Source organism: Charadrius vociferus, unplaced genomic scaffold (genome assembly GCF_000708025.1).
Source record: "Charadrius vociferus isolate BGI_N301 unplaced genomic scaffold, ASM70802v2 scaffold50, whole genome shotgun sequence".
NCBI classification, from domain to species: Eukaryota; Metazoa; Chordata; class Aves; order Charadriiformes; family Charadriidae; genus Charadrius; species Charadrius vociferus.
In genome coordinates, this window is record NW_009646445.1 from 1,810,470 (window position 1) to 1,832,830 (window position 22,361).

At 42.8% G+C, this 22,361-nt stretch overlaps 1 protein-coding gene across 2 annotated transcripts in view; it reads right to left on the reverse strand.

Moving 5' to 3' along the window:
- DPF3 (D4, zinc and double PHD fingers, family 3) overlaps positions 1 to 13,216 on the reverse strand; it is a 93,484-nt gene extending 80,268 nt beyond the window's left edge. For both annotated transcript variants that reach the window (XM_009882250.1, XM_009882258.1), the window contains exons 1-2: positions 13,063 to 13,216; positions 7,851 to 7,958 (exon numbers count right to left, since the gene is read on the reverse strand). In XM_009882250.1, coding sequence (XP_009880552.1) covers positions 7,851 to 7,958; positions 13,063 to 13,087 — 133 coding nt within the window. In that variant the 5' untranslated portion in view covers positions 13,088 to 13,216. The remainder of the gene's footprint in view (positions 1 to 7,850; positions 7,959 to 13,062) is intronic.
- Between the last annotated feature and the right edge of the window lie 9,145 nt (positions 13,217 to 22,361).

Consider the following 22,361-nt stretch of genomic DNA (forward strand, 5'->3'; position numbering starts at 1 on the left):
TAGAACCTCCATTTTACACACTGAGACGCTGACAGAAAAAGATATTCCATTCCCCCTGGTGCTGTGTAGTCCTGTATGGGGCACAGGCGATGCCAGTGTGTGACAGTGCAGCAGGACATTAAATGCAGAGGTTGGCATCTCTACTGCAGACTGGCATTGGGACAAAGATATTTCACTGCAGGACTTCTACATCATGATTCAGTGTCAGTGTCAGTGAATGCAGAAAGGGACAGGCTCTCTGGTATTCTTAGTGCCACGTAAGAAAAGGAAAGCAAACTTTATCTGGCCAGAGATTTGGACCAGCAAATGTCCCGTTGTAGGAAGAATTTAAAGGCGGTGGATGAGATGGAATAGAGTCTGGTTAATACTTGTGTAAAAGGAAGAAGCTGATTTACAAGGAGGTCCCACACTGATGAGTTTTCTCTTGGCAACAGAAAGTCACCTTTTCTAACTCGAGTCATAGCTAGATGTGTAAGTACCATAGAGCAGCAGCTCTTGCCTGTGGTGCCATATCCTGCTGTGAACAATCTGAAGGCAAGATTAGTGAAGAATTGGAGCCTACTGTTTTGATTCAGTAGCACTGATGGACTCATCTGTAAGCTGCAGGCTTAGCTGATGAATAAACACCTACTTAAATTTAGGCCAATACTTAGGTACTTTGCTGGTTAAGAAGTCCAAAAGAGAAGGCCCAGCAGAATTTAGTATTTATCTTGGTATGAATAAAACCCAGAGCTGGTAAAAAATAAATTCCCCCCCCCGTTCGCATGAGAGGTTCACAATTTGCTAAAGAAATTACAGGAAAAAACCAGTTGGGATGTTTAGGGATTCCTACAGCCATGATGAATGTTTTCTTTTTCTTACACATTGAAATTACCTATCTAGCCCTCAAAAAAATAAATAAATAAAAAGCCCAAAAACCCAACACCTTCCAGCATCCCTGCTCCAAGATTTGGATTCACAATACAAAGCTCCGTTTTCTTCCAGAGTACTACAGAAACATGACATATATAGAGGTACATGATAGACCGACCTCAGGATTCAGCATGGTCAGTGTGCAGATGTGCATTCTAACACATCAAATGAGAACTGAAAATTATCCACCCTTCCTGTCACAAAAAGTATTTTTTTTGTTTTCTTCTACATGAGGTGCCAAAAATAAAGATTGGTGGGAACAGGTGAAAATGAGATCTGCTCTAGCTCAACCAGAAACTACAGGATCCATGTGGAATCGCTCAGTAAAATTCTTTGACGTGGGTCATGCAGCGTCTTCAAATAGGAAGGTCACCATAGTCCACACTCTGTGATGTTGAGTTATTTGACATTTGGCCTAATATTTGCCTAACACTTGACCTAAATACACTACAGGACTGTTGCTTTGGCACCATGTACCAAAATCAAATCCTGTTTCTAATAAATAATAATTTAAAAACAGGCTATTCCTGCTACAGAAGAAAAATCTGTCCAAAAGTTGACTCATGGAGCAGGCTCAATCCTTCTCCTCCCCTAGTTTTACAGCCACAAAGCTCCATTCATTTCTGCAGAGGTAACTCCTGACTTACTTCAGTTTACGTGAACCAGAGTCAGGCCCTGCCCTTGCAAAAATCACATTATTCACTGCTCCCTCTGCTGGCCTCGCAGCACCGCCGGCTTCTGCAGATGCCGACTACAGAAGCAGACATATGCAGAGCCCATTTCCAATCCTACCACAACTAAACACCTCACAGGTGGAATCAGTCATGTCAAAAGAAAAAAAAAAATAAACAGAAATCCTAAAATCTGTGATATTTTAAAGTACTAAAGAATATATTATAAAATATGAGGAGAGTTATTTTAAAAGCTAAAGTACTTAAGAATGCAGAAGGGCTTGAATAAAAAGCAGATTAAAAAAAAAAAAAAAACAAAAAACCATTTCAATGTCAAGATTTTGGAATCCAGACAGCAAAAGACACAGAGTTGATAACAGGCTATTAAACTTCATCTTACATGAGGAATCTAGACCAAGTCATCAGAGAACAAAAGTCGCTCCTGTCTGCTACCTGTCACGTCATATCTGCCCCAAATCCAGGTTCCATGACCACAAATGTTTATAAAAGTCATGAACAATTAAAAAAGCTAAAATACACTCTACACAAAAGTATCTTTGGCAAAGTCACATCTGTAGAAACCCGTCAGAAGTCTGAACAATCAGTACATTAATATTATAGCCCCCTTCAGGAATATCATATCCAATTCATCTGAATTTTACAGAAGTACTCTTATTTGGCACCAGAATTATTCTGCCAGTCTTGATCCTAAGACAGTCTTAATGGATTGTAAAGACGAGCCACCAGCAGGTTTGACAACAGAATAGAAACCTAACCTTTAATCGCAGATAAGTTTCCGTATATGTTAAATGGCAGCAAAACTTTCCTTACAGTGTTTATAGTGAAACGACACTGCTGTCTTGTAGTACTCAACAAGAATCAACATGTGATTGTGTAGAAATTGCTGAAACTGAAAGTGAAACTAGTCAAGATTAATTGGCCTATCTGAGAAAAATTATAAAAGGAAATTCTCATGACATTAGTGTTTTGAATTATTTTTAGACTCTAATATCTTTGAGTGACACTGGACATAGCAACCAGTGAAAGAAAAAAGAATATGGAACTCAGGAGAACTGAGCTCTTTCTGTGTTCTTGGGTTCCATTTCCAGCTCTACCACAAACCTCCTGTTAAACACTTATAGAAGTAGTTTATTATCTTTGTAGCTCATTTCTCCATTTTGGAATTGAAGTATTTCCTGTACTATATTTTGTATATTTGGATTATACAAATATATATATGTATATATAGTAAAATATATACTACATATACATACATATATATACACTATATATGCATATATACAACTATATATAAAAATATACTGTATAGTTTTATATATCGGTATTTGGTATACATCGGTATACATTGGTTTTAATGATCAGACTAGGTGATCTTACAGGTCTTTTCCAATCTAGGAGATTCTGTGAGATATAGCTATGTGTTTGTGTATATATATTTGTATATATAGGACTATAGCAGGGAGTATAAAAAGCCTTCACAATGACCCCTATGATGATCTAACACGCTGCTTGAGTCTCTAGGTGCTATCATACAAATGATACTAATGCTAATCTTTTGCTTTTTAATTTCATCTTAACTTTATCTTGCTGAAGTGCCCCATCTTAAAGAGCAATGATCTCCAGAGGCATGCTGAGCATCTTCCGCAAGAGTTGGGGGCACTCACCACTTCCCAGGAAAAACACAGTATCTTGTACAATCAGACACCATCTCTACACGGTAAATTGAGATGGTTGAAAGAGATAATAGCTTATGTGTAAGGATTCTGTTCATTCATCCACAAGCACACTATATCCCATATGTCAGATTAAAACCAGATCAGGCATTGTTTAAGTGGCATCTAAAAATCTGTTAGCAGTACTTGCCTCAAACAATTCTACCATGGTTTGTCATAGCAAATGAAAAATACTCTTGTTTACTTTCACCTCTTCAACAGCTGGTTATAAAAAAAAAGCCATTTCTGTAGTTCAGCTGAACAGTAGACTGCCTAGAGATAAGTAGCAGGACAGACATTAACACAGGACACCAGCTCGTTCTTACCAGAGTAGCAGCACACACAAACTCTACTCCACACCCTCCAAGCGGGTGGGAAGGCTGCCCGTTGTGAGACCTCACTGTTGGCTTTCAGTCCAAAACCAAAGGACAGCACTGAATTGAGACAAAAGCTTTCCAGTCATATTTGTTACACTCACATAGCATGTGAAATAAAAGCTCTGTGTATATGTATGTACACGTCTATATTTAGCCATCTTGTAAAACTGAAGTAGGACACTACTAGTTTAAATTCCACCAGAGTTTTTGGCTGTACGCACCCTATCTGTTCTCATCTGCATAGCTGCAAAGCTTGGGTAATACCTGACTGTCAGCAGGGTTTACTGTAGGTAATACCACTTCCACAATATTGATACCTGACCCAACACAGAATCATATCACCCAGTACCACAAAACCACTACGTATATAGGACAAGGAGCGATTAAGATTTCAAGGGGCCTTGGGTGTAACTGGGGATCTCTCTTCCATTTCTAACCCTCACCTTTCCAGCTGCTCCGATATTTCTGAGGGCTGGAACCCTACTGTTTGCCTTCATGGCCCCTGCAGTTCAGGCAGTGGTAGAAGAGTTGGCAATTCTCCTCCTTGTCCCATTCCTCTGGAAGAACAGGCTACCCAGCCCAGCCCAACCCGCTCCCTCACCCATCCCACACTCACAGACCTCCCATGCACAGGAGCTCTGCTCTGCTCTTGCTCTTTTCCTGGACAGGAGGAGAACTGCCAGCTGAGGAGTGAGTGTGGAAGCACGGGCTGCTTCCAGCCTTCCCACTGCTCCACACCGAAGTGCCGTGCAAATACCACTGCCCACTTCTGCAGAGAATCAGGATTGCCCATACTTGGTTGAACAGAAGTCTCATTTCATGAATATTGTGAGAGTATCAACACCTAATAACTTTAGCAATCTGTACCTAGAAAATCACAGTATTGGCAACATGTCAATATATTGCCCATGACTGGGGGTTTGTTTCCAATCATCTATACCACCGTTCATATGACTCTTGACTGTTACACTATAATGACTCGTATAACAGCTCATATCCATCACAATGCTGAAAACTTGGCTGCACTTGAACTTGGTTCTGATGATAGGAATGTACCATCGAAAGATGAAGACCAGCCTGTGTGAAAGTAAATGTCAGGAATACTTAGTATAAATCCTAAAGGTCTGGTAATAATACTGACTATATTGTCACCAAAGCAGTTACCGTAAGTAAGATTTGGCAAGACTTTATTTCTATCGTATATCTATTGGATAGGCTACTGGATGAGATGGAGGATGTTTAGAAATAGTATTAACATGAACATTGCCAGACCCTTGATCAAACAACTTTACTAGACCAAGCTATGCACGTAACTCTGCGTATAGCAGCAGAGGAAAATAGACATCTAAAGGCTGCATCAGAAACATCTATTCCAGTGTTCTGATCTTTACATCTTTGGCTGCAACTATTCTTAAAAACAAACACTTCCACTTGAAACCAAATAAAAGCAACAGACCAGGACAATAAAAACACCATGTTCCATTAAGAAGCAAGCAGCAACTGACCCCAAGAAAAATATTATAGTGCACTTGCATTTTACAAAAAACAGGAGACTATTGGAGCATGATTATTTTCTTCATGAGGTTTTGGTATTACCAAATATGAAACTCTCACTCAGTTAACTGTCTCATGCACTACCTAAACCTGCAAGGTACCAACACTGCAAAAGTAGGTTTTAACTATAAATGCTATATTATTACCAATTGGTTTATCACAACCTTGAACTGCTAGCAAGGTAATAGTTTGATTCAACTTACTGACCAGCTGCTGACTAGCTACGACTTACCGAAACAAAAATCCTAGGTCTACGTGTCTCCTGAATTATGTAGAAGTCTTGAACTTCTGGATACAGCTTATCGCTACAGTAAGCCCCTCCAAAAACCCAGGTGCAGTCCAAGCAAGTATTCACACCCCTTGGTGCTGATCCCACTGGCTGCTGGATTGGCAACTTTGGGAGCTAAGATCCCCTTCTGTGTTTGTTACAGTGGCAGTCTTACTAGAAGTACTTCTAAACAGTTAAGAAACGTAGAACATAACAAAACTAAAGTTTAGCCCTAATTTGATGTTGTAGAATTGCATTGCTTGCATATGTTATATAACATACAACCAACACAACAGCCTCCTATATAAAAATCAGCTACTCGCATAGTAACCCAGCACAAGCACTCTCTAGCTGCTGAGAACAGCCGTAAGCCGTGACTAGGGTGTCCAAGCCCTAGGTAGAGGGAAGGTATGGAATATTTAGATTAGATTTCTTCCAAATTTAGTTTAGGTGTCCTACAGTTGTCATCTGTGTGCTTCTTAAGGGATCTTAAACTGCCACATCTTTGCCTGCCCCACACAGTCATCTAGTGTTTAAGTGAGGAACAAAGAGGTGACCATAAGGTAGCTTCCTAGGTTCAGCATCAGGCTTTACCACAGCATCCCCCTCCAAAATGTACGGTATTTCTTCTGCCCATGTTGAAAATAAATTACACTATCTTTTTCTCAAATTTTCAAAAGCTACCTTTAGATGGAGATCCAATGTTTTCCACAGGTTTTATATTTTTAAATCGGAGATGGGAAAAATCCCATTTTTGGCTAGCGAGTCTATTCTGGATATGCACAGACGGAGTGAAATTATTTTGTGATGTAACTGATAAGGAAAGTTAATCACTAGATAGAAATTTGTTGGAAAATAGATTTAAATGGCAGAGCAATATAAATTGCCTTATTTGGCTGCCACTGGCAATGCAACAGAAGTAGCACTCCTGAGATGCAGAAGAGATGTTTATAGCAGGGAAAACAACACAGAGACAGACATGCTGAGGTCTCTTTATCTGATAACTTTGTGGTAATTGCCTTTCATGCCCTGTGGCATGTAGGATGCACTAATTTGGCATTCAGTGAGTACAGCAAAGAAGCATAATGCAAACAAAGAAGAGTCAAACTCCACCACTGCTTTACCTTACTAAATTACCAAGGCACAGCCGTGTTTGCATCATCACAAAGTCTGAGGCAAACATTTCTATGGGCCAGCATCAACCTCTTCCTAGAGTCCAGTCTCATTTCCATCATTGTAACCAGTTCTTTCTGACTGGCTCTGCTGTGATGTCTCGTTCTATTTGCTGGCTGAGATTTTGCCCTTGGTTTGAACTCCAACTGAGTGGTTACAGGCATTTCTTCTTCTTGTCCAACTGCCTGCTGACTTCTCCTGTATTGAAGGTAGGGAACCTTCAAAAACTGTTTCTGCCAAAATCAACATGAATTTTGCCACTGATTTTACTGGGTTTTGAAATTGTCTCTATTGCCCCTTCCTGTCTCTTCACCAACTACTGCATAGAAGCAAAGTCATCAGTACTGCTGAGCATAACTCAGTTCCCAGACACCTTCTTCTGTCAAACAGGTTTTTTTAATATTCTTAATTTACATTTGGGGGTTTTCTCCTGTACTTTTTATACTGGCAGTGTCTCGCCTCTGAAAAACCACATACAGCTGTGAGTACGTGTGTTACCTCTTTCTCATAAAAGCTGACCCCCAAAGACAGCAAGCAGCTACTTTACAGTCACTCATTCAGCATCCAGACTCATCACTTCATATAGTTTAATTGTGGGGGAAGCGTACCAAGGACAAGAAGAATGAAAGAAGAATGGACTACAGTACACATACAGGTATACACACATATACAGATGTGGCATATGCTCACTAATTTTTATTATTTGCTGTTTATAATCTGGTCACACCCATGGTCCCCAGCCCCATTATAAAAAATCTTATCAGTGTACTGTTCCACACAAACAGCAGTCTTTTTCACAAAGATTAGGCAGCAGATGCCAGAGTGAGATTTTGTATTAATAACACACTGAGGCAATAATTAGTAATGCATTGATCCTTTACATCCTTATGAATTTGCTAATAGAGGCCCAGATTCACCCCTACGGAAGGTAAATTCAGATCCCATTGCATTCAATACAAGTTGTACACATTTCTGCAAGGGACAGTTGAGTGCAGAGGTTTGGGTGGTTATGGTTACAACAAATCGAGTAAGATACAACAGATGCAAAGAGAAATGGTTGGAGAGGGGCAAAGATAAAGTCCAAGGTCTAAATGCCAGGTTTGCATGTATGCCAGCTGCTCTGCAGCACAGGAGAGAGAGAGAGAGGCAAACAAATACTCACCAGGTTTAATTTCCAGCAGTTTCAGCCTGGAATCCTCAGGGGGATGCAAACGCCTCTTTTTGCGCCAGCAACGTGCTGGGTACGTGTACAGCTGACCTGGGGCCAGGCCTGAAGATTAAAGGCAAAAAATAAATGTAATCATATTTCAGTTTGTATACCACAAGCACTGTCTCTAACATCTTTGTTCTTGCCCTTCCAGCGTCTCCTTGTTGGACGGTTCAATCCTGCAAATAGTGAGGCAGAACTACGCACTCAAGGCATCCAGTGCTCCTGAGGCTCCTCAGCACCTCTTGGGATCAGGCCTACAGAGAATCTAGGTCTCACTTATAGACTTCACTCAGCTCACTGAAACCAGAGCTGCACATAAATAATTTGTGATTTCTTCAGGGTAAATAGAATTTCAGACTCTCCTGGGTCGCAGGGGTGATGCCTCCTCCACAGGCAGAGAAGGCCCCTTGGGAGACAAGAGATGAAGTTCCGACACGCAAATCATAAGGCCCTGATGCACAGAGCAACTCAGGAAATTTGTGTCTTCCAAGTGGGAGCAAACCAAGATCCATGAGGTCTGGCTATTCGGACTCTGTATTTTTGCTTAAATTCTGGACTTTTGTTTGAAGACAGATTCTTCATTCTGATTATTACCTCCTCATGTTAACATCCTGAATGAGGGAGGAGATACAGCAGTAATGTTTATATTACTCCATTGAATCATATTTGGCATTTCTGGCTTCTGAGCTGCCCTGGCTCTCCTGGCAGACACCCCTTAGCCAACATTAAAGCTATGCTTTGCTTGCTTGTATTCAGAATGCAGCAGGGCTTCGTGTGTGCATTGCTACTAGGGACACAGAAGCACACTGCCAAGTGCTTCAAAGTATCCTCAACTGCCACAGATACTCACGACACACAGAAATACCCAGCAAGACACAGAAAAGTTGGAAGAATGCCACTGTCTCCCCTGCTTCCCCTGCCCCCTCCATCCACCAGTTCTGCTTTGGCTCTTCCATTCTCCTGCTGTTGCTGTTAGTCTTGAAAGGGGTACAGAGTGCAATTGCAATTCCAGACTCATTGCCCTTATAAAACAGGTAAGACCATATAGGAGAGAACAGGAGTGGTGGTACCATCTCTGACACTGTACCAATAGTGAACTGCTGGACAACATCGAGGTGGTGCCAGTAAAGCAGAACAGCTCAAGGGCAGCGGGATGGCCTGAGTTCTCAGCCATCCCTTCCAAAGCAGCCAGGACAGTATACCAGCTTGGGAACTAAACTGACTCACTGAACCAAATGAGGCTAATGAAAAGAGAAAAAAAAAGAAAAAAAAAATCCTGTTACTTGGGGGGGGAAAAAAACCCTACAAAACATCACAACAAAATTATTCACCTCAACGGAATGGACTAATCAAATTCTGCAAGTGAAGCCTAAGCTCCTGGTTTGAAATATTTCAACTGTTGGGAATGCCAGTTCAGATCCCAGCACTCTCCACCAACTTCCAAGGCCTTGGTGCATAAACAGAGCATCTACAGCACACTGCCTGGGTATGGCCGAGTGATGGAGTATTCACAGAGATCCTGGCTGTTCCAGGGCACAGAGTGCTACTGAACTGGGGCTTTTCACACCTTTCTTTCATTGCTGCACAGCTTGCTGGGAATTATGCCCACCCCAAGAAGGACACATTTCAGAATGGGGCACTTGGGAGTGGTTTGTGAATAAAAATGTGAATATCTAGCACTTCTGCAGTATTTGGACACACTTCTTCAGGGCACTTTGCAAACATTAGCCACTGCAAACAATTGCTATTATGATGAGGTGGTTTGTGCCTGGCTCTGATGTGAGTCATTAAAGAGGTGGAGGCAAGAAGCCTCACCCTCTCACAGCAGGTCCTGTGCAAGAACTTGCTCACAACATTGAAATGGCAATGGCAGTTAGTAGAGCAAAGCAATAGGACAGAGAATCAGCCCTTCATTGGACAGGCCTCCAAAGAGGAGTCATTTGAATGAAATAAGCACCACAGCTTTGAGCTTTTGTCCCAGACGGACAGGAGCAAGGATCTGCTGCAGTTTTGGGGGAGTATCTGTTAATGTGGGTTCAATTATTGAGTGCTCTTATATGATTAGCAGTTCTGGATTCAGCCAGGTCAGTGAAAGCCAAAAACAAAGACTGAAAGCCCAACAAGAAACAAAGTAGGTATCCTTGAAAAGAGAGAGCTCGAAAAGCCTCTTCCCTAGAGGACCTACAGCCCACTCCAGCCAGCAGATAGATCAATAAGAGATGGATGATCCAACATCCACCTCTGCACCCCTTGAGGTAAGCTCTCTGTTCCTATTCACAACACCCTTGTTCATTAATATGCAGCCATCCAATGAACTTAAAATGTACACCACACCTTCACTTGATCCAAACCCATCAAATGCTACCTTCAGTTCTCCACCCTGATCCCCATCTGTCACTGCGCTGGCTCACATGAAGTGTGGATCTTTGGTTTACACAAAGGAGGAACAAGGAAAGGATCAATTCTGAACTTTGAATCTAGCCCCTCCACAGTTGACCTTGCAGTGCATATGGAAATAATGCATATACAGGTCTTACTGTCTTCAGTCCTGGCTCGGTTGGCTCTCCCTCTGGTGCCTTATAGGGCAACCAGAGAAAGTTCCAACCATTTGCTTATAGAGGAAATAGCAGAACCTGCAGTGAGTTATGTTGTTTATCTCATTAGTGTAGGAGAGCCATAACTCAAAGCTCGTGTGAAAGGCCGGGGGAGGAGGGGAAAAGGAGGGAGTTATGTGCAGTATTGTGTGAAATTAACCCTGAACTGTTTATCATGAGATGCATTTTTCTGACTCCTTTAACAAAGACGACAGCAAGAAACCAGGTTAATATGCTGAGATCCTGACTCTCCTCTCTGTTTTTCAAGCCCTCTGTGAGTGAAAAGAGGTCCTGAAGCTTTGCCATTTGTCTTTATACAGTTCTTCAGGTTAGGGATAGTAAATGGCAGTGAACACAGCACACATGACAGAAACCAGGCTGGTTGGCAGAGAATTTTCAGAGACCTCCAGTATGGGCATAAGTGCATTGTGTACAGCCTTAAAACAGGCATGCTAAAACTGTTGGAGGGATGCTTTGACCCACCATACTACTACAAGAAATAGATGATGCAAAGACACCCAAGGGAGCACTAAACAGGCTAATAAAAATCAAGAAAGAAGAGAGCAAATATGGGGGAGGAGGGCTGCTTCATTTCACACTGATTATTCTAATTCAGAATAACAAAGGCACCAGATTTGGTGGCTGATGCAGATGCAGGAGGCTTGTTTCACTTAAGACTCTCTGTGAAGAATGTTCCACCATTAGTACCCCCTGCAGCCCTGCAAGAGAATGCCACTGATCCTCTTTTACAGGGTAACCTGCCAAAGAGTTTGCTATCAGAAGTGAGGAAAGATGTGCACAGTGAATTTGCTCAAGGTAGTCCAGAGAACTTGTGGCTGAGAAAGGCAAAGTGTTATGACCTCTTGGTCCTGGTGTGATGCCATAAGACTGTTACAGTGATGTCTTCTGTGATTGTGGAGACACCAATGAGATCCATACAACACTACCTACATCCATCTTTGTAGCAGATGCTCTTGCCAAAACATTACTTGTGGATATAGTGGATGTGTACCTGCTTATGACTGCGTTCCAAAGGATAAAAATAGCAGCACCTTACTCATAACCAGAGGCTACAAGAACAGAAATTCTTTAGGTAAACGGATTAGCTAAAAGAAAAAAAAAAAAAAAAAAAAAAAGGAAAGCTAGTTTTACCAAAGTATAATCTCTAAGGAATGGGGAATTTTCAGCTGAAACAAAAACGCAACTGTGGTCATAAAGCAACCTACAAAAGAAGGGTTAGCCCAGAACCCCAGACAACTCCCAGCTTGTAAACCACATTCAGCAGTCCCAGATTACCCCAGTAGTTTTGGCAGCTGAAACATTCTCAGGGTATTTTTAACACTGATAAAACACCTGTTGTCTCCTGTACCAGAAGTGGCTGCATTTTACTACAGAGTGAGTTTTCTGATAGTACTGCAAGAAAATACTAAATCTACTTTGGATATTTTAGGAACAGGAGCAGTGCAAGGATCCTTCCCTGAGTATATCCTAGGAAAGAGAGAGGGATAATTTCAGCTAAGCATTCTTCAGTGGTGGCAATTGGTTTCTTAGTCTGCTCCCAGGAGAGCAGGGAAATATCCTATGTGTTCCTCCCACTTCACCTCCTGCAAACTGGCCAGGGGAGGAGGTAAGAGCAGGCTGCACCTTTCCATAATTCCAGATCTGGAGTTTTATGGGATTTTTCAGCATGGTTTACAGTAACTGGCATGTGTTTATGCACATGTGTGCATGTTGTGCTTCTGGTGCCTGTGCACCCTAGCCCCCTCCCTGCCTGAATTCTCTGGTCTGCACTGAAAAAAAAACAAACCCAAAACCAGAAACCCAGTTTGATGCTGCCAAAACACCTGTCCCCTGAGCTAATGGTGGGTCAGATACTGAGACATACTCTAGCAAAATTCCCACTGGGGTTCAGGAGAACTTCTGTCGAAGTAACATCTCCAGTCTTTGAACTGGTAACAGTCCTTTGCATTTCAAACAAGGATTTCAGATGGATTTACTCTAACAAGGGAAAGACTGACCGAAGTCTAAAAAATAACAGTGCTCTTTTACCTTGAGCTTCACTGAGCTTTGGAACAGCCATTAGTCAAAGCTTTTTAAGGACATATACCAACTTCTTTCTGCACCTGAGTAAACTGCAGCTCCAGAACTGATATTCAAGTAACTTGTCCTATATTTTACCCCAGCTTTATATCCTTCGCAATATAATTCCTTATTTTCCGCATTCATCTGAGAAACTTCCACCTCCATCTCTCCACCCTGAAGATAATTCCAGTTCTGCTTAGAGCAGGGCATTGTGTCTTCTGCTACACACTGGGATCAATAGCATTAAAAGGGCTACAATGATGCAGCCTTAGAAACTACCATGTCAGGCACTTCTCTGGGTAGAGAGAGAATAATTAGGATGAGCTCTCTGCAGTTACCGAAGGAAATCCCCTGCAGGCACAGAGGTTTAGGCAGCTTCTCTTCTGTGTGGCCTGTAGCAGGTTTGAGCTCCTATTAATTAAACCCCATGAGGGCTCCGTGGCCAGCCCTCCATACATGCACATGCATACAGACACAGTGCTACCAACCTGGTCCCCTGTGCCTCTTCTCCATCCAGATGTAGCAGTTGTTTTGAGCTACCCCAGTTTGCGAATCCAGGAAGGGAAGGCGAACGCTTCGCTCAGCACACAGCCGAGAGTTGTAGCTGCGACAGTGCTCAATTGCTTCTTTGTAGAACTGGTCCCCAAGTCTGCCAAAAGAGACAGGGCAGAGAGTAAGAAAGATTGCATTGCCCCCTCAAACAAGACTAGGAAAAGGGGGACATAAGGTTAGTTTAAAAATGGACAAGCAGAAAAACTTTCCCTGAACACATGCAAAGCTTGCTGACACGAGACACTGCTGAAGCAGATCATGCAGAAAGTGCCACCAAAAGATCAGACTCTCAGCAACTGGACACAGATCTTTTCAGTAGTGGTGTAGCTACTGAATGAGCAAATGATGCAACCACACTGGCTCATGACCCTGGGTCAGGCAATATATACAGCACAGTGACCTCATTCTATTGTTTCTCTTCCCCCATAGTTTGTCCAGCCAATTCGGCAAACCAGTCATTTCAATCCCATGTTACAGCAGCTCCTGCAGTATATTTTGAGCAACCAGAAAGCCAGCCAAGTTTAGAAGAACTTCACTCTAGCATTTCTGGTGTCAGAAAGCCCATAAAAGCAAAGGACATAGTCCTCATATTGTGTGCTTCTGAGGCATGAAAACACACCCCTTAACAACTAGGGCCATGTCTGCAACAGTCAGAGTAGATGTTTTGTCATAACCCTTCCAGAGTTTTCCACAGTCAAGCCTGAGGCACCAACAGTAGCAGGCTACAACAATGACCGGTAAGATCCAGCATGGCAAATGCTGCTTTCCTCTGGAGCTCAGTGGGAGGAACAGTTCTAAAGACAATGTCACTTATTTCATAAATAACTATTTGTTCAAAAATCCTGTAGAATCTTCATCTTCCCTTGAGAAAGGTTTAAAAACTCTCCCTGCTGGAGATTACCAAAATCCTCCCTCCAAATTTTTCTAAACAGGGAAAAGCATCAAAGTAGAGCTGCCCTGAGGACACAAAGCAGCTGTCATGCTGGAGCATTGCAAAGTAGGTGGGCCACACTGCTGAACCTCATTCTTGATCTATTGTCAAGGTGAAATTCAGTCGTGACATGAATAAGTTACCCATTAGGGGTAAGTTCATTAGAAAATAGGAGTAGAATGATGTATAGCATAACTTGCTCTGACTCTGATATTCATTAGTGTGCAAAAAGAGTATAGCATGCACAGCAAGGGAGCCAAAGGGATGCATGCACAGAGATAAAAGAGGCTCCCTTTCCTGTTCTATTAGTTGTTTTCCCTGCTACCCTCTTCTGTAGGCACAATTGGCATTTTAAAAGTATATTCCTTTTGCACACCTCTGAATGTCAAACCAGTGCAAATTGCTTTGTTTTACCATCTGTGTCTTTTTTCTGACTCACTTCTTTTAAGCCACTCCTCGGTTGCACATTATGACCTAGATGAGAGCCATGCTCTTTTCCCCTGGGTTGTACTGGACCAATAGGGGACAACAGTTGACAACAGGGGACAACGCTGACAGGGGCCAACAGCAGAGGCTCAGGGAAGAACACAAGAGCAGGGCAAATACAGAGGGAGGTGCCTCTAGTTCCCCCTTCTCACTCCTGATGATCAGAACTTATCTTCCCCAAGTCTCAGGTTACCCAATGGTGGGGGATATTATGTTTAATAGACCTTGATGAATCTTTCTCCCATTAATTTATCCAACCAACTCTTCAATCCACTTAACTTTTTTGTACCTAAAATGTTGTGGGGTGATGAGTTCCACAGCTGAAATATGATTCATGGGAAAAAAAAAAAAAAAACCCAAAACATTTCGCTATGCTTGTTTTAAGCCATATCTCAATTATTTACAATTACAAGTCCATAAGTCTCTCACAAAGCTTCCACCAGGTCATTTCTCTAATGAGCAGTGGGTATCCAGCATGCCAAGCCCCTGGATGTGGAACGAGCACTGTGGCTGGATGCTGGAGCCCACCAGCTTCCTGCTGCTTTCTGCCACTCTGACTTCAGCCACTGCATTTCAAAGTGTCCCCAAGGGAGAGAAGGGGGCAGTCCTCCACAAGCAGGAGTTGCACACAGAAGTCAGTGCGTCCTTTGGCTACAGAGACTTTCTAAGGGTTGTTCAGCAGTTTGGTGCAGCAGTGAATGTCTGCGTGAATGTGGTGCCTCACAGCCCTGTTCCCTGCACGCTGACCACCAGGTCCTGGGCAGCAGCCGGTGAAGGGATCTTTGCAGGGCAGCTGAAGGAGAGAGCTCTCTAGACTGTAAAAGGAAGCAGAGGGCAGAGCCATGGGCAAAGCGCATACAGTAGGATCCCTCTGGATACTGAATCCCCTACAATGACCACAAACCCCTTTTTCCATAAAAAGGCAAGGGGGGAGGGAAGGGCTGCGGAGGAGAAAGGAAAAGATAAGCTGCACTACTATACAAAGAATGCGACTAGGAAGAAATGAAAGCTTATTAAAAGCTGTAATTAAAGTTGTACACTTGTGTAATCAAAGTCAGTAACAAGGAGACTCCAGTTGATCAAAGATTAACAGCTCTTTCCACAAACACTTGAGCTTGCACAAAACTATGTCAGATTCCCCCTGTATTATGCCAGGGATGCTCACTAACTCCAATGAGTTTACTGGAAGGAAAAGCACAGCTGTGTGACAACAAACTGCGACCACTGCATAGGTTTTCTTTATGCCAAAAATTACTCCATTTATTAGAATATGCACACCACAAAGCACCTGTATTAACAAAAACAATACTTCACAGCAGCCCAGATATAGGATCTAGCTGGAGATTACCTCAGTTTCCACCTTCTTCTAAGACTGAAAATAACTATAAAACTTAGAACGTTAAATATTTGGCTTTAAATGACACCGTCATGTAGGGTGTAAGGTTAAACTTCAAATTTTTCTAAGAGGGAGAAAAGCAATTTTAAGATCCTAATGGCAGAGAAGCTACCAAGTTAATGGGTCAAATTCACTCTTGACACAATCTTGTAGTCTAGCTGTTTCATTACATTTATTTTAAAGATTTTAAATATGCATCTTTTGCCTTAAAGAAAAATAATCACTTAGGAGAAGCATTTAGTCACCTTCATAGTTAAAGAAAGCTTGCCTTGGCTCCACAGCAAGTATGATCAAAAACCCCAGCCCCTAAGTATTCACTGGGAAGGTATTCAGATACTGGGACCTTGAGGGCTTGCCCTGATTTCAATTATAAATGTTTTTTTTTTTTTTAATTGACAAATAATCAAATATAGGAAAGTAAAGAAACAATATTTTCTTATGAAAGTCCTGTCTCAGTGGAAAACAGATTCCCTGCAATTACTTATGGGTGGTTGGTTGGTTGGTTGTTTTATTTTACTGTTAGTCTTCACTGGAGTGACTTTGACTCATTACCAATCTCAGTTAATTATTTTAAGGAGCTTTAGAGATATTTTTTATTTGTTTTCAGTGTTACGTATCCAAACACAGCATATTTTATCTTATGCAGGAAAACCAGAAAGTATTATTAGAATTGGGGCAACAAAGTGAAAATGTGGTCCTATTTTGCTCATCACTGTGGAGTCACGGAGGTGGGACAAATCCCAGCCCTCTCCCAGGAGATTTACAATGGAGCTGGAGAACAGACAAGGGAGGGAATAAGACTGGAGAGCACATGAGTGCAAATGAAACTCCAACAGATGATAGGCTGAGTTTGAGCAAGTGAGATACAAGAAAGGAAAAAAAATAAACAGACAACATTAATAGTAAAAAGTGTATCATATGTCAGAAAGATTAATTATCTGATGTTACATGCTTCCTAATTTTCCCAAGCTGTGTTGCTATGGAATACTTACACTTCATCTCCTGAAAAAATATCTGTAAAAACTATGGGGAATTTCTGCATTATTTTTATGAAAAGTATGTATGAGTCAGTGCTGTGCTGTGACTGACTGCAAGGGTCGATTCTTCCCTTTGGACATAGGAGTGAAAGGTCACACAGACTTGTCTAGATTGATATTAATGACACAAAACCATCAGCATACGCATAGATTTCAAAGATGTTGGGGCAAAAAAAAAAATCAAGGAGCAGACATGAACAACTGCTGGCCAAGGAAGGCAAATCATAATGAAAGCAGCACAACTGGAAATAGAGAATAAAGTTGTCAGCACACTGCAAAAAGCATGCAGCCCCTCAGTGCAGGACCACAGGTGAAATCCCAGATGTCTGGGACAGACAGGCCGGTGACACTGCTGGCATACATGCAGGCTTTGCATTTACATTCCAGCCTGAGGACACTAAAATAACCCAGTTCTGGCTGACTCACAAAAGCTCCCCGGCTTGGAAAAGAACAACCCATGCTATTACAATCTTCTGCAAGGCTGCATAAGAGGGGTATATGTCTAGCAGGAGTTAGAGGCTCTTTTTTGGTGAAAAAGGGTAGGACTGAAACTAAACAGCAGGCTCGGAGCAGCAGAAGCGCAGCGTGAAGGGGGAGGTGAGCACTCTGAAAGCACCGCCAGCCCCGTGCGTCCTGGGACAGCGACGTGAGGCTGGTGCAATTCTATACAGCCTTGCAGGTAGGCACTGGCATGAGAGTGTACACCACGACGGAGGATCAGACCCTGTGACTTTCATGAGGTCACTGTCCTTTTAAGCGTTAAGTAACTGAGGTTTCTATCATGGAATCAGGTCAGCTAATAACAAAGTCAGGGAAGAACAACGCTTCCCTTCTCTCAACCTTTGCCTGCCTGCTGTAACTAGACCATAGATTCTCTGAGCAGACTCCAACTTACTACTACTTTTCTCTACAGTACCTGGTGCCATGACTCCTCTGTCTAGGCATGCCTTAAATGAAAAAAAAAAAACAACAAGAACCGGCCTGGTTTATAAGCCCATGAGTTAGCAACAAGGACCTCGAGCCTGGCTTCACTCCAGCTGCTTCAGGAAGTTCATTTCTCTGCTGACAAGGGATCCTGATGGGCCCTGAAAGCAGCGGAGCAGGTCTTTACCACTACTTTCCAGCCCATCCTGCAGAGTCCCAGCTATTCAAGTGCACTACACCTTTTACAAAAGCTACAAAATGGGCAGAATCTAGCACACCCCTCCTGCAGTGCCTATCATATTTCAAGCGAGGATCCAGAGAAGGAGAGCACTCACTGAAGACATATAACCAGTCAAGCTCAACCGTGATTACAGGTCCACGTCACCCCCGGAAAACTTGTATAACAAAGAACCAGTCCTCTTTAAGTGCAGCTCTGAAATTTCCACCAGATCCTCTGAGTATGAATCCAGATTGTCTCCAGTTCCTGAGGCCAGGCCCCTCTCTAGTCATTTCCCTCTAAAACCATGCTCACTACATGACTAGGCAAGTAAAAAGCTGATAGCACAGAAAGAAATGACTAATCGTGTAACAGAAAGCAACAGACTTTTCCTTCTGAAGTTTGCAGTGATCTCCAGCCATGATCAAAAATGTGAAACTCGCTGTCCTCAAGACCATGGAGTTTTCATTTACTATACTTTTAGCCTCTTGTCTTATATTTTAGATTATTTGATACTGTGACGAACCCTGAGGACAACTCAAAAAGACATTTTAAATCAGAAATTGTTTTTCAGCAGCACTGCCATCCAGTTCCAAAGCAGACAAGATCTGAGAAGCGGTGGGAAACAAGTGATGCAACATGGCTTCAGAAGAGGCTCTGCACTCTCCTTTTGGAGACATCCATGAGTGAGTCTGGAAATGAAGCACCAGTGGGGTCTCGGGCCTTCTCACAAAGATGGACAGAGACTAAGAAATCATGCAGATGCTATCTGAGCTATCAGCTGCCTGTGACACTGCAGACAAAGAGGTACAGCTTGACCAACCACAAGTCTTGGCAAGTGCTGACAGAACTGCACAGAGCTGGCTACACTCATTCCTCTCCAGCAGATCCCAGGAGGCCTCTGACAGGCGGCTGCTGCTCCTCTCCATGAGCCTTGACATGAAGAATGCCATAGGGCTTAGTTCCTCCACCACTTCTATTTAATATCTATGCAAAACCTCTAGGGAATACGATGAAGTATATGGGCAGCAATGCCAGCCATTACGTTGATGACATACAGCTTTATGTATGTTTTCCCCCTCATGCAGACGGCACTCTCCCAAATCTCTCCGTGTTGAAAGCAAGAGTAGCACGGCTGGCAGAGGCTGAAGTCAGAAGAGATCGTAGTGATGTTGGCTGGAAGTGGGAAATGTTACAAACTATGAGCTAGCGTTGTATATGATTCAAAGACAGACACTAATGTGGACAATCTCAGACACAATCATCAAAAGGGCCTTCCCCTCTCTCTCTCTCTCCTCCTCCCCCCACCCCAGTCCTCCAATCAGCATAATTCTCTTTTCAACCGGTGGACTGATCATGATTATATGCATTTTTCACACTTGGGCTGGCCTACTATGAGTCTCCACCTTAGACTAGACAAGCAACGAAGACAGAGCTACCACAAAGCAAGTCAAAGAGATCAGTAGTCCCCCACCTGCCCTCGTCCCACTTTCCTCATGCACTCTGAAACACCACTGGTTTTCACAAAGGGCACAGTGAGCTAGGTTCAAGCCGCTCGAACAGCTGCTTCTACTTTCTAGACCCAGAAGAGCAGATGCAACTGGAAACCTGTGCTTAACAGAAGCCTGTGTCACCAGATTCCTGCAGCGCTTTTGGACAGCAGACCTCCAGCTCCAGAGCATCTTCCCAGAAGGCATAAAGTATTCTGTTCTGCTCATCCTCACATTACATTACAGGATGCTAACACCACATTCATCAAAAGATCGAAGCAAAGAAAAATATGACATATTCAAGAGTATCAGACCACTATTAAACATTAAACAAAAAAGGACTGGCCGGGCCCCTCCTTTGGCTGTACTCTCTGGAACCTCTAGTCTATAGCCATCTCCTAAATGCTACAATCATGCACCCTTTGCAACTACAGAAAAGTAGGATATTGAGACTCAACAGAAATACGGAATGGCTTTTCTGACGTTAGGTGAAGCCTAGCAGATTGCTCAAAATCCTACCACAAACTCCAAGGGCAAGCCAGAAAGCGTAGGAAAGTGCAGATTCAGTTTTCTCATAATGGTCAGTTGTGTCTGTCCCTGCACGGCATCTTCTAATGATGTAAGGGGTGTGATCGTGAGCAAAGGCAAAACAGGATTTCCAGATGGGCTACAGAATGACTCAAACTTTCTGGGCTTTCAGTTTTTTAACATAAACTTGGCAGCTTTGTAAAAACTCACAAACACATGTCTATCCTAGACTGTCCAAGAGCCAGAGTCATTGAGACATCTACTTCAGTTCTACGCATATTGAACAATTCCACCTGATGGACAAAAAAGAGGCCTGTATAACTTCCCCCAGCATGGAAGTCAGAGAAAAAATATGGCTAGCAGAACTGTTTCAGTAGTAGATAGAGTACACAAATCACAGAGTACCACAAAGCAGTACACACCTGCAAACAGAGACAGTGTTGCTGGAGCAGCAACGATTGACGGGTAAATGAAAGGAAAGGTTTGCGAGGAGAGTTAATGCCTTTCATTGGAAGGAATCATACAACCGGGTCAAAATAGACAAGCTTTCAAGCACTTGTTCAAAAGTACTGTGCCAGGTGCATAGACCGTATGTGGTGCGAGAGATTAGGAGCCATCAGAGAGCTCATGACAAGTTCCTGAGTCAGCACTGGCACAGCCCAGACATTACAGCAGTCAAGGAGGTGTCCTGAGCTATGAGTCTAGGTTGAATCCTAGATCAGTGAAAGAGCAATGTGAGATTTTCCAGCACCCTCCTCGGAGCCCCCAGCATTAGGCCATCCCCTATGTGTAGAAGGGCAAAGGAATCCCCTTTTGCCGGGCATTTATCAGCAGACTTCCCCTGGTGAGTTGGAAATCCCTACTGGCTATTTGTGGCCAGAACCGACAGGCTTCTTACTGCTTGAATCATGGTGCGATGCTGAATCATAACAGAGAACCTGGCCTCACAGAGTGAGCTAAATTCACTACTCTGGAAACAGTCTTAGACTGTAATTTAATCCAGTGGGAAACTACAGGTATCATCTCATGCAAAAGTCTGTCTCCGAAGAAAAATGATGAAAAGTAGGCACAGCTTACAATTTGGGGAAAATTGATCTGATTAGCCCCATCTTCACAAGTACTGTGGAAGTATGAGAGCTCTGCCAGCATTTCCATTTAGAGAAAAGAAACAGCAGCACAAGTTAACGCTGCCAAGAAGAGTGTGGTACATCAGGGTATTTCACTGACAGAAGCCTGCAGGCCAAATCTGGCTTTCAGGGTCAAGTGCTGCTACCATCTTTGTGCAGGAAGAAGGACCACAGCTGGAGGTGTTCCTCTTCCTGCAGCTCTGCATGGCCTTGCGCAAGGCCTGCAGCAACATTCCCAGCTCTCAGCCAAAAAAGTGGGATCACTATACCCATCTTACTCTGCAGTTAACACACAGAGTTGTTGGCTAGATACAAGAGGCATCTGTGTATGGTACAAGAAGATGTGGGCTTAGATGAGGTATTTCAGAAGATTAATTTTTCGTCCCCATTCAAATATACTGGACTGTGAGCAATTACACTATGGTTCTTGTGGTAATTTGTCCACTTCTCCTCTTACTTTTCCTCAATTTCCATGGAGAAGCAGCAGTTTCCCTGCCATACACTAGGCTATCTAAGGTGTTTCCAGAGACAGACATTGTATACAATCTCTATTAGACTCAGCACAGTGACCAATTAGGTTAATCTCAGAGGCAGGCTCCTTGGGGATATCTCAGAGCATCTACTCTTGCTCAGGCCAGGGTTTCTGTTTTAAAGAGATGCAGCATCATCCAATTAAATGAACAACAGGTGCAAAAGGTAAAAACCTAGACCTCTTCTGTATCTGAGGACAGCAGTCAGAATTCAGCTTGGTCCTAACCTCCCCCAAAAGGTCAAAAATTCGCTCCAATTACTAAAGGAATGAACTAATGAAAACTTCAGCAACAATATTAGATTGGACATGATAACATCCAAGAGATTTTTTTATATATATTTTTAAAGAAGCATCTCAAGCTGCTGGAGCTTGGGGTCACCAGAGGTCTGTTTGGTTTAGTGCAATCATAGCCTTAGGGGACAGATGTAGTCAAAGCCAAAGTCTACACATTCAACTCCCTCAGTCCTGATTTCCCACAGTGGACCTATCTTTTGCATTCCTACATCCAGGAGAGAGGTAGATTAGTAAAAAATGTAATCTATCACCCAAGCTGGCACTGGGAAGCCA